Source organism: Oncorhynchus mykiss, chromosome 20 (genome assembly GCF_057628025.1).
Source record: "Oncorhynchus mykiss isolate SJ-2025 chromosome 20, ASM5762802v1, whole genome shotgun sequence".
NCBI lineage: Eukaryota > Metazoa > Chordata > Actinopteri > Salmoniformes > Salmonidae > Oncorhynchus > Oncorhynchus mykiss.
The window spans coordinates 30,248,094-30,266,382 of NC_143041.1; the positions used below are offsets into that span (position 1 = coordinate 30,248,094).

At 45.1% G+C, this 18,289-nt stretch overlaps 1 protein-coding gene across 2 annotated transcripts in view; it reads right to left on the bottom strand.

The window, feature by feature from the left end:
- The window catches only part of LOC149974562 (protoheme IX farnesyltransferase, mitochondrial-like), a 76,136-nt gene extending 60,094 nt beyond the window's left edge, over positions 1–16,042 (bottom strand). Inside the window, exons 1-5 of one of the 2 annotated variants that reach the window (XM_090212870.1) lie at positions 15,901–16,029; positions 7,225–7,409; positions 6,723–6,862; positions 5,834–6,287; positions 2,237–2,361 (exon numbers count right to left, since the gene is read on the bottom strand). In XM_090212870.1, the coding sequence (XP_090068996.1) occupies positions 2,237–2,361; positions 5,834–6,287; positions 6,723–6,779 (636 nt within the window). In that variant the 5' untranslated portion in view covers positions 6,780–6,862; positions 7,225–7,409; positions 15,901–16,029. Of the gene's footprint in view, positions 1–2,236; positions 2,362–5,833; positions 6,288–6,722; positions 6,863–7,224; positions 7,410–15,900 lie in introns of both variants that reach the window. The other variant, XM_090212869.1, reaches the window with a different exon arrangement.
- Positions 16,043–18,289: the final 2,247 nt, after the last annotated feature.

The following is an 18,289-nucleotide window of genomic DNA, read 5'->3' on the forward strand; positions in this document are numbered from 1 at the left end:
AGAAACATTGTTAACATCGGTCTAATGACTTTTAGAGCGAAAAACGGAAACCTGGAAAATAAAACCAAATCAGACTAATTTAACTGATTTCGTAGGGCCCGAGACCCGTCACCTAAACCCAGTCTTGGTGGGTGGCTCCCTGGACTTCACCTTCACCCAAGCCCCAGGCTTCTGTTCTGACTAGGCCTGGCTGGTGACTGCTGTGCTGGGAGGAGATGATGAAAAGAGAAAGATCTAGTACTCTAAATAAAAGATGAATCATCATGTCCTTCCTTGCCCCGAAACAATATCTATAAAGAAAATTAAGAATGACAGCGGCTGACTTGATACAGACAGGGACGGACGTACAGGGACGGACGTACAGGGACGGACGTACGCACAGAACGGACGGACGCACAGGACGGACGGACGCACAGGGACGGACGGACGCACAGGGACGGACGGACGCACAGGGACGGACGGACGCACAGGGACGGACGGACGCACAGGGACGGACGGACGCACAGGGACGGACGGACGCACAGGGACGGACGGACGCACAGGGACGGACGGACGCACAGGGACGGACGGACGCACAGGGACGGACGGACGCACAGGGACGGACGGACGCACAGGGACGGACGGACGCACAGGGACGGACGGACGCACAGGGACGGACACACAGACGGACATGTGGCGGCTACCGCCTCTCCCATCTCTCAGCACTGAACTCCTCAGGGCTGGGGCCCTGGAGCCCTACAGCTGGGGATTAGTGAGTACCAACCTGCCACTGCTTTTAGAGAAGGAGACATAATTGTCAACCTATAGGATATTTTACACACCTGCTCCAGTGTAAGGTAGATGGGTGAAGAGGTAAATTGAAGGGGCAAGGCAGGCAGAGTTTCGTTCCAAGAAGTCATTGACGGGACAATGCCATTTTTTGTTTGTTTGATGGATTGACGCTAATCATATTTCTACAGATGTCACACTGACAATGAAACGCTAGACTAGAGAAAATACTACATGCCTGCACGGAAAGGTCAGGTCCAAGAGCTTTGGATTGTTGGGACAAATTATAAGTTCCGTTCATTGTGACCCGGTTGAGAAAATAACCTAATTTCAGCTCTAAACGAGAGAGGGGACACTGCCTGGAACTTGGCTGTTGAAGGCTGGGCTAGTGTTAGGGCTAAGGAAGGGTTTTTACAACCGAACACATTTTGCAACAAAAACAAGCATTTCTCATTGGACTAGTTCAGGTTAGTCCCTCCCAGTTTTAGTCGGTTTTCTTCGGTTTGGAGCCTACCTGAGTGAACATAACCCTGCTGTCTGGCCCCTAGGGCAGGAACCTGCAGTGTAATCAGGGCCCTGGACAAATTACAGGCAGAAGGCTGCAGCTAATTGGGGTTCAACCCAGGGCTGAGGGAGAGGTTGTCCATTAAACTAATATTCTTAAGTCATGGAGCGCATTCCAGCGCACAGCGTCAACACTCAGCGAGGTCTGATTATTCCAGGCATTTTAAGTGTCCAGGCGCAGCGGTCACTTTATTTTTTGGCACAAAAAAGCCTTCAGCAGACAAATAATAACAGTATTCCAGTTTGAGTCGCCTGTTAATGCATTTTTTAGATACGCAGCGAGAGAGGAATTTAACTAAAAGTTCAAAGGTGCTGTCAATGGCTCCCGCAATGTTTTGTAGAACAACAAGAAGTGCACGACGAGGGGACAGTACTGTGTGTGTGCATGTCTGTCAGCCAGTGAGTTCATGTTTGTGTAAAGTGCAATGAAAATCTATTACGCGTTTCAGAACCCAACTGTAATCTTGCCAGCCGTTGAAATGAGACCTCATCCATCTTTCAGAGAAACAACTTAAGAGGGAGAAATACAAGTAAAAAATGGACCACACGGGACCGATTACAGTGATTTTAATGTTTTGTAAGTCTGGGGTTGACCAGGGGAAGATGTTAAATGCAGAATCATTAAGGTTTTGAGCTATTAACCACCCCATACAGTGCCAGAAACCAAAGATTTGGCTTTTGTTCTCCAGGTAAAACAAAGTTCATCACGGGGAGGGGATATAGTCCACAATAATACATGCATTAATAATACAGCAGGCCTATATACACAGCTAATTGTGCTTTACCGATGGTCATATCTCACTGCAATAACAAGACAATGTCTGAAACCAAACCAAGAATGCCCACGCAGGCTACTCTGCATGACAATTTTGACACATGCGCACACAGCAGTGACGCAACTGACCTGGTTGATGGAGTTGGCAGTGCAGGAGGCGAGCCCTGTCCCGAGGGATGCCAGGAAGAAGGTGGCAGGGTCAAAGGGCACTGGAGCCATGGCAAAACCAGCTGCTGCCGTCCACACTACTAACGCTGAAACAACCAGACAACAATATCAACATCATACCTACACACACAAGCAACATGCATGCTTATCATACTTGAATACCCGCCATAATTTCCATATCAATTATAGGACTACAGCTTTGGGCAATTACTGGCAGAACAGGATCAGGAATGCAAACTGGTGAGTGACAGAAAAGGGTGACACGGAAACAAGAAAGTTCTGTGTAGACTTAATTGCGGAGTGGGGTTGTCACGATAACAACATTTCACTAACGATGTGATACAAGGTCAGTTTTCTATACATAGTTTTCTATACATTCTGCACCTGTGCTACACAAAAACCGGTCCCTGATATTCACACCTCAATACAATACAACACATTGAATGGACTCCTGCAGAAAATGGCCGATTTGCTCATATCCAAAGGCCTACCTGTGATTTGGCAGGAGGACTGTAATCAAAAAATATTAACACATATTGATCTGCATTTTCATTGTGGCAGTAATGCAGTAATATTATCACGATACTTGGCTGCCGATGAGATATGAACTGCAATTCGATGTTCTAAACATAAAAAAAAGTAATGGAAAAAAAGTGCTGAAAACAACAATCAGCTCCTAAGAAGATGGAGAACAATATATGAAGGAAAAATAATGTTTTTGGTGTTTTGATAATAATAAAATAATAAAATAATGAGTTTTGGTGCAGGTCCAGCTAACTAGCGGAAAAATTATATTGTGGCAGTCAAAACGATACACCGTCAAAAATAATATCCGTTACGTAACTGTTATTGAGACCCCCCACCCCCATTACTAGCCTATTCTTCAGACAACTTTACACACTCACACCCCCCCACCCCCATTACTAGCCTATTCTTCAGACAACTTTACACACTCACGCCCCCCCACCCCCATTACTAGCCTACTCTTCAGACAACTTTACACACTCACGCCCCCCCACCACCATTACTAGCCTATTCTTCAGACAACTTTACACACTCACGCCCCCCCACCCCCATTACTAGCCTATTCCTCAGACAACTTTACACACTCACACCCCCCCACCCCCATTACTAGCCTATTCTTCAGACAACTTTACACACTCACGCCCCCCCCACCCCCATTACTAGCCTACTCTTCAGACAACTTTACACACTCACGCCCCCCCACCCCCATTACTAGCCTATTCTTCAGACAACTTTACACACTCACGCCCCCCCACCCCCATTACTAGCCTATTCTTCAGACAACTTTACACACTCACGCCCCCCCACCCCCCATTACTAGCCTACTCTTCAGACAACTTTACACACTCACGCCCCCCCACCCCCATTACTAGCCTATTCTTCAGACAACTTTACACACTCACGCCCCCCCACCCCCATTACTAGCCTATTCTTCAGACAACTTTACACACTCACGCCCCCCCACCCCCATTACTAGCCTATTCTTCAGACAACTTTACACACTCACGCCCCCCCATTACTAGCCTACTCTTCAGACAACTTTACACACTCACGCCCCCCCCACCCCCATTACTAGCCTACTCTTCAGACAACTTTACACACTCACGCCCCCCCACCCCCATTACTAGCCTACTCTTCAGACAACTTTACACACTCACGCCCCCCCACCCCCATTACTAGCCTATTCTTCAGACAACTTTACACACTCACACCCCCCCCACCCCCATTACTAGCCTATTCTTCAGACAACTTTACACACTCACGCCCCCCCACCCCCATTACTAGCCTACTCTTCAGACAACTTTACACACTCACGCCCCCCCACCCCCATTACTAGCCTATTCTTCAGACAACTTTACACACTCACACCCCCCCACCCCCATTACTAGCCTACTCTTCAGACAACTTTACACACTCACGCCCCCCCACCCCCATTACTAGCCTATTCTTCAGACAACTTTACACACTCACGCCCCCCCACCCCCATTACTAGCCTATTCTTCAGACAACTTTACACACTCACTCCCCCCCACCCCCATTACTAGCCTACTCTTCAGACAACTTTACACACTCACGCCCCCCCACCCCCATTACTAGCCTCCTCTTCAGACAACTTTACACACTCACGCCCCCCCACCCCCATTACTAGCCTATTCTTCAGACAACTTTACACACTCACACCCCCCACCCCCATTACTAGCCTATTCTTCAGACAACTTTACACACTCACGCCCCCCCCACCCCCATTACTAGCCCATTCTTCAGACAACTTTACACACTCACGCCCCCCCACCCCCATTACTAGCCTATTCTTCAGACAACTTTACACACTCACACCCCCCACCCCCATTACTAGCCTATTCTTCAGACAACTTTACACACTCACACCCCCCACCCCCATTACTAGCCTATTCTTCAGACAACTTTACACACTCACACCCCCCACCCCCATTACTAGCCTATTCTTCAGACAACTTTACACACTCACACCCCCCCACCCCCATTACTAGCCTACTCTTCAGACAACTTTACACACTCACGCCCCCCCCCACCCCCATTACTAGCCTACTCTTCAGACAACTTTACACACTCACGCCCCCCCCACCCCCATTACTAGCCTATTCTTCAGACAACTTTACACACTCACACCCCCCACCCCCATTACTAGCCTATTCTTCAGACAACTTTACACACTCACACCCCCCCACCCCCATTACTAGCCTACTCTTCAGACAACTTTACACACTCACGCCCCCCCCACCCCCATTACTAGCCTACTCTTCAGACAACTTTACACACTCACGCCCCCCCACCCCCATTACTAGCCTACTCTTCAGACAACTTTACACACTCACACCCCCCCACCCCCATTACTAGCCTACTCTTCAGACAACTTTACACACTCACACCCCCCACCCCCATTACTAGCCTACTCTTCAGACAACTTTACACACTCACACCCCCCACCACCACGACAGCTCCCAAAAGTTAGGCACCAAACCGAATTTAAGGAGCACCAGAAAAATAAAATTATATTGATTCGGCAACTGCTTCCTAAATTTGAAGATATTGGATAAAGCACTCATTCTGATAGGACATCCCGCTCTGAACTCTGATATTCTCATTGAAGGATGCGTGAGGATTCATTCTGTGCTCAGTCAATATTTTCAATACGAGAAACATACCCCAAACCTTTTTTCTTAGGATCTACACGATTCATGTGGACAACCCATTTTGAAATCAAAATGGCGGATATCGCTGGAAAGTGACGAGTTTGCATCCCCGAGTATATGCGAATGCTACAAGTTCCCATCTTTGTGAAAGGTGAAGCAATACCCTAGACCAAATTGTGCACATGCTTGATTAAAAATAAGACATGCTTTCATACATGTTCCTTTGGTTTTACGGACAATTTAAAAAAAAAGCCTAAAATCATAACACTGTCAATGCTTGCTAAAGTTTGATCACTAAGCATTTAAGACTTGATTTTGGTTACCAAGTAGTCTGGCATGCATAGCCTAGTCCTTAACATACCTGTGAGTTTGATTTTGGAAAGTTTGGCGTACACATCTGGAAGCTCAGCCAGGTCCACCTTGAGCTCCTTCCACTGCCTCTCCAGCCGAGCCTCCCTGGCTTCATCAGACTCCACCTGCACATGGGGCACCTCTAACATCTCAGTCCCAGACTCAGCTGCACTGGACACAACCTTTGTCTGTGGTGGTGACACAGTCTTGCTGGAGGGAGGTTTCAACACAGCAAGTGCTACCACAGTCGAGACAGGACTTGAGACAGGTGTTGCAGTCATATTTGTGGTTGTGGTCTCTGGCTGTGGTGTGACATCGGTGACCATAGGCACATGGTCGATGGTTGGGACTTGCCGGATCTGACTGTCCATGCCGTCATCACGATGGTCCTCGAGGACGGTCAAGATGGCTGTCTGCTTAGGTTTAGCTCTCTGATAGAGGGCATTGTTACTCCTCATCACATACTGGGAAGAGGGGGGTAGAGCAGATAGTGGGTGTGAAGATAAAGGCACTCTATTGGCACATTATGGCACATATTCCTGCTTCGAAAGTACAAGCAGTGAAAGTCATACTTGTACATTGGCACACAACATGGTTAGGTGGCACTGGCATAACATGCAGCTGACAAAAACATGTAACACATCGAGCTAGTCGTTCTCTTATTTTTTATCAATAAGTGGCGGCTGCCCATGACATAGCCTATACAGCTGCAAGTATAATACAGCTAATCCTGTGTACATGTCCTGACATTACCTGGTACATGTAGGCCAACTAGGTTACATGAGCATGGACTGAGAAGTCAATTGGTATGATAGACAACATTCTGTCCTTAGATTGTGCCCTATCACTTACAAAACAGTGTTGTTGTTGCCTGATAAAATGGGCGGTATGCGACTTACCTGGCGCTTCAAGAAGTTGAGGTGGTGAATCCATTGTGATGGGTCTCTCCTGGACATCTGGAGGAGGCTGCGAGCACTCTTGTGATTTCTAATGGCATTTCTACCAAATAGTTTCTGGTTCACACTCACACCAACCAGACCTAAAAACACAAAACAACCCTGTTCATGACATGAATATGCATCATCTGACAAAAATGTCCACTGTTTTGGACTTGCTAGAAAAGTAATGAATGCTGCTCTGCTATAACAGAGGCTAGCCCAACAATGGACTAAAGGAGCCTAACATTACTCCTTATAGTCCAAGGACTTTACATGGTTTTGTTAAAAAGCGAATTGGCTCTGGAAGAACTATGAGGCAATACGTCAGTATAGAGACAAAGTGGAGTCACAATTCAACAGCTCAATCTTACCTGACACCCTAGATCCACTACAATTTGCATACTGCCCCAACAGGTCCACGTACAATGCAACCGCCATTGCACTACACAATGCCCTAACCCACCTGGACAAGAGGAATACCATGTAAGAATGCAGTTCAGCCTTCAACACCATAGTGCCATCCAAGCCCATCACTAAGCTCAGGGCCCAAACCCCTCCCTGTGCAACTGGATCCTGGACTTCCTGACAGGCCAAGCCCATGTGATGAACGTAGGCAACAACACCCCCGCCACGCTGATCCTCGGGGGTCTAGGAAACCGATGGACAATATTTTAGGATGAAATTCAAAATTACATTTGACAATGTTGAAGACAAACATTTCCCAGACAGCCTGGTATGCATTACATACATTTTCAAATCAAACAATACATTTTACTTTGTTTTTACCAAAATTACATAACGGTAATTTTGTTTGAATCGTAAATCTCTTGATAAACTAGGGAAATTTAGATGGCATAGTCTTACTCCCAATACATGCAAATGCATATTCAATAGGAGTATGTGTATGCATTGAGTTATTTAGCTTTTTTTGGCTGATCAGTGGAGTCTATGGTGCTACAGATGCCAAACTGCTCGCCTTCCGTTCGAGAGCCAAACTGCTCGCCTTCCGTTCGAGAGCCAAACTGCTCGCCTTCCGTTCGAGAGCCAAACTGCTCGCCTTCCGTTCGAGAGCCAAACTGCTCGCCTTCCGTTCGAGAGCCAAACTGCTCGCCTTCCGTTCGAGAGCCAAACTGCTCGCCTTCCGTTCGAGAGCCAAACTGCTCGCCTTCCGTTCGAGAGCCAAACTGCTCGCCTTCCGTTCGAGAGCCAAACTGCTCGCCTTCCGTTCGAGAGCCAAACTGCTCGCCTTCCGTTCGAGAGCCAAACTGCTCGCCTTCCGTTCGAGAGCCAAACTGCTCGCCTTCCGTTCGAGAGCCAAACTGCTCGCCTTCCGTTCGAGAGCCAAACTGCTCGCCTTCCGTTCGAGAGCCAAACTGCTCGCCTTCCGTTCGAGAGCCAAACTGCTCGCCTTCCGTTCGAGAGCCAAACTGCTCGCCTTCCGTTCGAGAGCCAAACTGCTCGCCTTCCGTTCGAGAGCCAAACTGCTCGCCTTCCGTTCGAGAGCCAAACTGCTCGCCTTCCGTTCGAGAGCCAAACTGCTCGCCTTCCGTTCGAGAGCCAAACTGCTCGCCTTCCGTTCGAGAGCCAAACTGCTCGCCTTCCGTTCGAGAGCCAAACTGCTCGCCTTCCGTTCGAGAGCCAAACTGCTCGCCTTCCGTTCGAGAGCCAAACTGCTCGCCTTCCGTTCGAGAGCCAAACTGCTCGCCTTCCGTTCGAGAGCCAAACTGCTCGCCTTCCGTTCGAGAGCCAAACTGCTCGCCTTCCGTTCGAGAGCCAAACTGCTCGCCTTCCGTTCGAGAGCCAAACTGCTCGCCTTCCGTTCGAGAGCCAAACTGCTCGCCTTCCGTTCGAGAGCCAAACTGCTCGCCTTCCGTTCGAGAGCCAAACTGCTCGCCTTCCGTTCGAGAGCCAAACTGCTCGCCTTCCGTTCGAGAGCCAAACTGCTCGCCTTCCGTTCGAGAGCCAAACTGCTCGCCTTCCGTTCGAGAGCCAAACTGCTCGCCTTCCGTTCGAGAGCCAAACTGCTCGCCTTCCGTTCGAGAGCCAAACTGCTCGCCTTCCGTTCGAGAGCCAAACTGCTCGCCTTCCGTTCGAGAGCCAAACTGCTCGCCTTCCGTTCGAGAGCCAAACTGCTCGCCTTCCGTTCGAGAGCCAAACTGCTCGCCTTCCGTTCGAGAGCCAAACTGCTCGCCTTCCGTTCGAGAGCCAAACTGCTTGCCTTCTGTATAGCCTACTGATCAACATTTGCATAGAGAAGCGTCACTCCAGCATGTCACGCCTCTGTGGAAGGACATATGCACAGCTGTTTTTTTATTTTTTATTAATTAAAGGTTAACTAGGCAAGTCAGTTAAGAACAAATTCTTATTTACGATGGTCTACACCCGGCCAAACCCAGACGATGCTGTGCCAATTGTGCGCCGCCCTATGGGACTCCCAATCACGGCTGGATGTGATGCAGCCTGGATTCGAACCAGCGACTGCAGTGACGCCTCTTGCACAGAGAGGCAGTGCCTTGGGCTCCCGAGTGGTGCAGCGGTCTGAGTTGTTTCACTTATACATACACCTATTGAATATGCATTCACATGTATTGTGAGTAGGCCTATGTCATCTAAATTGACCTAGTTTATCAAGAGATTCATTCAAATACAATTATAACCATTATGTAGTTTGGTAAAAAAACAATGAGTTAATGTATTGTTTGATTTCAAAATGTATGCATTAATGCATACATGGCTGTCTAGGAAATGTTTGTCTTCAACATTTTCAGTTTAGTTTGAGAATATAAAATATATACTCAATGGAAAAGGGTTCAACATAATGTCAGATGTTCTCATTGCTCTGTGATAACGTGCGGTCATTTTCCGCGATGGCGGATTTTTCTTTTCTTATTCCCCCACTGTCAGGACGCATCTCTAAACAGCTCAGCTGCCAGGATGAAATTCGAAACTAATCAATTGGCTAGTTCAGCCATCTGTCAAGAAATGGGCGGGAAGTAACTGCTACGATTGGATAGAGCGAGGTATCTAATCACATTCTTCGCCGTCGCTCATATCAGTTGCTGCAGTTTCCTGCTACTATGAGAACTAGCTCAATGGCGATGACATTTTCTACCAAGCCATAAATGTGCATAATATCTAAAACATGAAGAGTGAGGGTAAAATGAAAACGAACATTGTCTGAATGACTCAAATCTGCCTATAGTTTAAGTTATCACATATCACAACCTGCTACAATAAAGATTTTACAGACTTACAGCTCATATGAGGAAACCAGTAAATATAAATGAATTCATTAGGCCCTAATCTATGGATTTAACATTACTGGGAATACAGATATGCATCTGTTGGTCACAGACACCTTAAAAGAAATGGGCCTCGGGATCTCATCGCGGTATTTCTATTAATTCAATTTGCCATCGCTAAAACGCAATTGTGTTCGTTGTCCATAGCTTATTCCATTCCAAACCCAAACGCCACCATGGGGCACTCTGTTCACAGTGTTGAAAATCAGCAAACCGCTCGCACACCCAACGGCATGCAGTTGAGGCCGGTTGGGCGCTCTGCCAAATTCTCTAAAGCGACATTGGAAGCGGCTTATGGTAGAGAGATGAACATTCAGTTCTCTGGTAACAGTGCTGGTGGACATTCCTGCAGTCAGCATGCCAAATGCACACTCCCGCAAAACCTGAGACATCTGTTGCATTGTGTGACAAAACTGCACGTGCTGTTTAATCAGCTTCTTGATATTCCACACCTGTCAAGTGGATGGATTATCTTGGCAAAGGAGAAATGCTCACTAATAGGGATGAACAAAGTTGTGCACAAAATTTTAGTGTAACAAGCTTTTTGTGTAGCTCATGAAACCAACACTTTACATGTGAGAGAGATCTATCTATACACACACGGCAAATGTTTGGAAACACCTACCCATTCAAGAGTTTTTCTTTATTTTACATTGCAGAATAGTGAACACATCAAAACTAAGAAATAATGTAGTAACGGTAAAGTGTCAAAAGTCAACATATATTTGAGATTCTTCAAAGTAGCCACCCTTTGCCTTGACAGCTTTGCAAACTATTGGCATCCTCTCAACCAGCTTTATAAGGAATGCTTTTCCAACAGTCTTGAAGGAGTTCCCACATATGCTGAGCAGTTGTTGGCTGCTTTTCCTTCACTCTGCAGTCCAACTCATCCCAAACCATTTCAATTGGGTTGAGGTCGGGGGATTGTGGAGGCCAGGTCATCTGATGCAGCACTCCATCACTCTCCTTGGTCAAATATCCCTTACACAGCCTGGGAGGTGTGTTTTGGGTCATTGTCCTGTTGAAAAACAAATTATAGTCCCACTAAGCCCAAACTAGATGGGATGGCGGATCGCTGCAGAATGCTGTGGTAGCCATGCTGGTGAAGTGTGCCTTGAATTCTAAATAAATCACTGATAGTGTTACCAGCAAAGCACCCCCAAACCACCTCCTCCATGCTCCATGTGTGGGAACCACACATGCGGAGATCATCCATTCACCTACTCTGCATCTCACAAAGATACGGCAGTTGGAACCATAAATCTCAAAATTGCACTCATCAGACCAAAGGACAGATTTCCACCGGTCTAATGTCCATTGCTCGTGTTTCTTGGCCCAACCAAGTCTCTTCTTATTGGTGTCCTAGAAGCGGTTTCTTGGCAGCAATTCGACCACGAGGGCCTGATTCACGCAGTCTCCTCTGAAAAGTTGATGTTGAGATGTGTCTGTTATTTGAACTGAAGCATTTATTTGGGATGTAAACTGAGGCTGGTAACTAATGAACGTATCCTCTGCAGCAGAGCTAACTCTGGGTCTTCCTTTTCAGTGGCAGTCATCATGTGAGCCAGTTTCATCATAGTGCTTGATTGTTTTTGCAACTGCACTTGAAGAAAAATGTAAAGTTCTTGAAATTGTCCAGATTGACTGACCTTCATGTCTAAAAGTAATGATGGACTGTTGTTTCTCTTTGGTTATTTGAGCTGTTCTTTCCATAATATGGACTTGGTCTTGTACCAGATAGTGCTATCTTTACAACTGATTGGCACAAAACACATTAAGAACAAATTAACAAGGCACACCTGTTAATTGAAATGCATTTCACCTCATGAAGCTGGTTGAGAGAATGCCACAAGTTTGCAAAGCTGGCAAGGCAAAGGGTGGCTACTTTGAAGAATCTCAAATATGTTTTGATTTGTTTAACACTTTTTTGGGTACTACATGATTCCATGTGTTATTTCATAGTTTTGATGTCTTCATTATTATTCTACAACGTAGAAAATAGTAAAAAGAAAAACCCTGGAATGAGTAGGTGTCCAAACTTTTGACTGGTACTACACATACTAAAGTATGTGGACACCCATTCATATTTCTGGATTTGGCTGTTTGAGCCAAACCCGTTGCTGACAAGTGTATAAATTCCTAATAGGCCACACAAACTCACAGAACGGGGTTGCCGAGTGCAGAAGCATGTAAAAATTGTCTGTCCATGGTCGCAACACTCACTACAGACATCCAAACTGCCCCTGGAAGAAACGTCAGCACAATCATTATTTTGGCAGGAACTTCATGAAATGGGCAGCCACACACAAGCCTAAGGGCAATGCCAAGCGTTGGCTGGAGTGATGTAAAACTCGCCGCCATTAGACTCCGGAGCAGTGGAAACGCGTTCTCTGGGGTGATGAATCCCGCTTCACCATCTGGCAGTCTGACAGATAGATCTGGTTTTGGCGGATGCCAGGAGAACGCTAGCTGCCCCAATGCATAGTGCCAACTGTAAAGTTTGGTGGATGAATAATAGTCTGGGGCTGTTTTCCATGGTGCGGACTAGGCCCCTTAGTTCCGGTGAAGGGAAATCTTAACGCTACAGCATACAATGACATTCTAGATGATTTGGTGCTTCCAATTTTGTGGCAACAGTTTGGGGAAGGCCCTTTCCTGTTTCAGTTGCCCTTCTGTGTACAAAGCAAGGTCCATACAGAAATGGTTTGTTGAGATCGGTGTGGAAGAATTTGACGGGCATGCAGAGAACCCTGACAGAATGAACACCTTTGGGATGAATTGCAACGCTGACTGCGGGCTAGGCCTAATCGCCCAACATCAGTGCTTGACCTCACTAATGCACATATCTGAATGGAAGCAAATCCCTGCAGCAATGTTCCAACACCTAGCGGAAAGCCTTACCAGAAGAGTAGAGGCTGTTATAGCAGCAAAGGGGGGCCAAATCAACATCAATATTTATTTCTGCATTTTAAGACACTTCTTTCCCTATTACGACAATCTAATCCGACTATCAACTGTCAATTTACGGATACAATTGCTACTGGTCAGATCAGTACACCATTAAATAGCTAAAGTTACACTGCTAGTCAGATGGCTCGTTGCCAAAAATGGTGCATGTTCAAAATACTAACCAGCTAACATTAGCTAGCTATTAGATCATATCTGATATCTTAGCACCAAAATCACCTAACCAGCTAGCTAGCATAGTAGCTAATAACGCCACAGATGAAAGGGATAGTTATCGTAATCTTTGCTAACAGGTCACATAGCTATTTCATTAGCTTCCTAGCTTTCTTTTTGCATGCATATCCGAACCTGTTCGACACAAGCTTTATTATTTGTGAATTAACTAAACCAATAATTTGCAACAGGAGTTTGATTTTTGGTCACTGTGCCAATTCATCCACTTCTCAATAAATCATATCTCTGTTGGAGAATGAGTTGGCTTGACGCTTTCTGCTGATTTTCCCAGCTAGACATTCCTAGGCATTGAAGTACACATGGCACAGGCGGTGAGTGGCGGCTGGTATTTGCTATATAAAGTATAATATCGGCCCAACATATTCTCGGTCATTCTCTAACGGGCACCCCCTGGGGTACGTGCTCAGCCCCCTCCTTCACTCCATGTTCGCCCACGACTCCATGACCAAGCACGTCCCCAACTCCATCAAGTATGCTGATGACAGGGAGGATGTGAGTGCCAAAACAAAGTGGCTGATCATGGACTACAGGAGACAGCAGACAGAGCACGCCCCATCCACATTGATGGGGCCGCAGACAAGTAGGTCAGAAGATTAAAGTTCCGTGGTGTGCACATCACTGACGACCTGAAATTATCCCTTTACAAAGTGTGATGAAGGCGCAACAGCGGCCACAGACACCTGAACCACAGACACCTTAGCCACACCTCAAGCCATGTCTAGACTTAACAGTTAACAGTTCATGCAGCGTTAATATTCTGATCACAAAGTTCTGATCATAGAATTCCGAACGAGTAATGCCTCTACACCTACATATAAAATGTGTCTACCGTGTCCAGATTCCCTTTTCCCGCGCTATATTCAAATGCCAGTATGCATTCTACAAATGGTGGAATAGGCTAAATATGATAAACACTGACGGTAGTAGCCAAATACTGTAGCTAACTAGCCAGCTAACCAGCAAGTGACGCTAAAAGGACCGCAAACGGGTTAGCATAAGTGTAGCCAAAAATAATTATACTTATAAACATTAGCTAGCTGGCTAGAATTTATTAGGCCAGCAAACATTCCTTACACACTAGGAACGCATTTTCTTCAACATTATAATGAAAAGGTGCCTCTCTTTCTCTTGTTGTCTTGCCTGTGTGCTTAGGGTCGTTGTCCTGTTGGAAGGTGAACCTTCACCCCAGTCTGAGGTCCTGAGCAGGTTTTCATCAAGGATCTCACTGTACTTTGCTCCGTTCATCTTTACCTTGATCCCAACTAGCCTCCCAATCCCTGCCGCTGAAAAACATCCCCACAGCATAATACTGCCTCCACGCATCACCGTAGAGATGGTGCCAGGTTTCCTCCAGACGTGATGCTTTGCATTCAGGCCAAAGAGTTCGATCTTGGTTTCATCAGACCACAGAATCTTGTTTTTCATGGTCAGTGTCTTTCAGTGCCTTTTGGCAAACTCCAAGCAGGCAGTCATGTGCCTTTTATTGTGAGGAGTGGCTTCCGTCTGGCCACTCTACCATAAAGGCAGAGATGGTTGTCCTTCTGGGAGAATCTCCCATCTCCACAGAGGAACTTTAGAGCTCTGTCAGAGTGACCATCAGGTTTTTGGTCACCTCCCTGACCTCATGGCTTGGTTGTTGCTCTGAAATGCACTGTCAACTATGGGACTTTTATATAGACAGGTGTGTGCCTTTCCAAATCATGTCCAACCAATTGAATTTACCAAAGGTGGAATCCAGTCAAGTTGTAGAAACATCAAGGATGATCAATGAAAACAGGATGCACCTGTTTTGAATTCTTATGTAAATTATGTATCTGTTTTTTATTTAACAAAATCAGCAAACATTTCTAAAAACCTGTTTTCGCTTTGTCATTATGGGGTAGTGTGTGCAGATTGATGAGGATTACTTGATTTAATCGGTTATATTAGAAGGCTGTAACTAAACAAAATGTTGAAAAAGTTAATGGATCTGAATACTTTCCGAAGGCACTGTAATTAACGTTAGCACAGGTACTGTATGCCACTGTTTCCTAAACAAAAAATGTAAAACGGAAATATGGCGTGTGGGAACAGTAACATTATAAAAAGGTGTGTAGCAATGTAACTTTTTTATTTTTTTCTCGCTGATATTAAAGATAGGCTCCTTATGTTTCCCAAACCGTACCGCAAACGATGCGTGTTAATGTTTAGACCAAGCGTCGGGGCGCTTAACAAACACCCATGGGCAGAAGATATTATCGTTAATGGGGTATCGAGTTACAGACAGCCTAGCTAACATCAGCAACTTGTTATAGTGCTAGCATTTGCTAACTAGGCAGCTAGATAACTCTTCAACGCAAAGTATAGTTGAGGGATTTGGTGCTGGCACTGCAACACCACACGATGTGTATAGCGATATGTCAAATGACTAGAAGAATCGAGAGTAGATTGGCACACATTGGCTGGATTAAATCGAAGGTCATGCAGCATTGCTAACTGACAGACATATACATAACATACCGGTACATAGCTAACAGTTTTATGTTAGCAAGCTTACCTAACCGAGCAAACGTTGGTATTTTCGACCAGCAAAACCACAGTAATTAACATTTTATTCGGGTGCATCAGAAAGATAAGCACATTATCTATGTGTTCACCTGTGAGTCTGCTACATGTCGATTTGTACATGTTTTTGTAGCATAAAGCCGGCTCCCTTATGTCCTCTTCACATGTAGCAAGTCGCCATTTTGACCTCGTCTGAGCGTGGGAATCACTTCCGGTGAGACAGACTGCGCAAGCGCATTTCAGATGCCTCATTTGAACGCATAATCATTTAAAGTCATACGTGCACCTTAACACACACAGCACAAGTATGTGACACTGGCAGGTGTTATGCAGTTCAACAGAGACAAACATGGAACTCATGTAGCACATCTAGTCCTTTTCTAGTCCTTAGCCTATCTCAGGTTGAAACTATGTGCCCACTAGGTTACATAGTTGCCTGAAAAAGAGCACACCATTGACAACAAGAAACAGGAATTCCAACACAAGTAAACGCCCGCGAGCAGTGTGGGTGCAATGATTGAATAAAATGCATGTGTACATTTATTTTGCAACACTCGCACACGTGAAGCGAGCAGTGTGGTCAGCATATAGGCAGAAAAAAGCATGTTGACTCACCCTGCTTGTAGAGAAATGCCAATGCCATCCTAATCTCTCTTGTGTTGCCGAAATGGGCTATGACTCTATTATACAGTACATGCTTTCACTTTTTGTCGTTCTAGGCTACCTGGCTAAAATGCTTGTTTGCCTAACTTCCATTCATGGGCAACGATTAAGCCAGCTAACATTAGCCTACTACATCTAGCTACATATTGAATTTACATCCTCTCAGGCCAGAGGCACAATGTATGAATTAATGGTTGGATTAGAATCACCATTATAATCTTTGTCCAGTATGGATAATTAAGTAAAACCACAAGTCTAAATCCCGTTCTCAATGGCTAATTCAGGAAAGTGACAATTTTAGCCAGCTAGCCACCGGAGGACAATAACACAAGGAGATGCAAACATGCACATTTTTTCTGTCAATGATATTGGCTTTTGATGTGATGTGATTGGTGTGAAGCCAAATACAAACTGTCTTTGCTTGACACTTTTTATTGTATCATTTTTCATCAAGGGAGGCCAAATGCTCGCTGGCTTCCCTTGCATTCAATATTACGGCGGGAACAATGTAATACTCTTTTTGACCAGACAGCATCAGATAGATGGGCTGTACATACAGAGACAGGTGGGCTCTGTTTTGCTCACTCGGATGCTTTCTCCGGTGAGATACATTCAGCCTCTGACGAATTGAAGGACAATTATGAAACACAGAGAGATGAAAGATAAATTATTGTATGTATTTTTTTTTAAATACATTTGGGAGAAGCCTGGCTTGCCTTGGCATCCATGAATACATGCCAATGTAGATCACATGCCTGATGTCCTAGAGGAAAATAAAAAAGCGTACCTGTAGACTTCCAGTCATTGCTCTAATTCCAAATTATTATTGGCTTGCGAAACCACCCCTAACTTCCGTCATACTCCATGCAGAAACATAAAAATGGTATCCACGAGTTCATCTGACTCTGGGTAAGTAGATCAACTTAATTGCCAGAATCTTGCAGTATCCCTTTAATTCATGTGAAACTTGATGGTCCTGATTTCAATGAAGTCTACTGTTGTTTGTTTCTGCTTTTTTGCCAACTCCTCCTTATACAGTGCCTTGCAAAAATATTCACCCCCTTGGCGTTTTTCCTATTTTGTTGTATTTCAACCTGTATATTAGAATTATTTTTATTTGGATTTCATATAATGGACATGCAAAAAAATAGTCCAAATTGGTGAAGTGAAATGAAAATAATACCCAGCGTCTTCTGGGTTTATCCGGTGTACTGTAGGCCGCCATTGTAAACAAGAATTTGTTCTTAATTGATTTGACTAGTTAAAAAAAAAAAATTGCGTGGGAATACTTGGGAACAGATTTCTTAAATTAAAATCAATTAGAAGTGATTTCCTGGTGTTTCTACAGTCTTTTATGTCCAACAATAAAAAATTATATTAATAAAAAAAGATTTCATTTTTCTGCTCAGAGGCAAATAATACCACCTGTGTGTGGGCCAAATTCAGTCCACGTGCCGCCAGTTTGAGAATCCTGCTCTATACCCTCAAAAGTCAGATCCAGTCGTTTTTAATTCAGTCTATTTATTTGACAAATATTCCAGATATCATTTGAATCCCTTGTTTAGCCATCGAGCCAATCATATAAATTCCTATAGTCATGATAACTTTGAGTCTTATCCCGTCCGTTACTGTAGATCAGGGGCATTCAACTATTACTCTGTGAGGGTTTTCTGTTCTACCTGAAAATTAATTGCACCCCTCTGGTGTCCCATGACTAAATCTGTCCCTGATTAGAGGGGAACAATTAAAAAATGCAATGTAACTGGCTTCAAGGTCCAGAGTTGAGTTTGAGGGCTGATGAGTTTGATGGATTTCCTC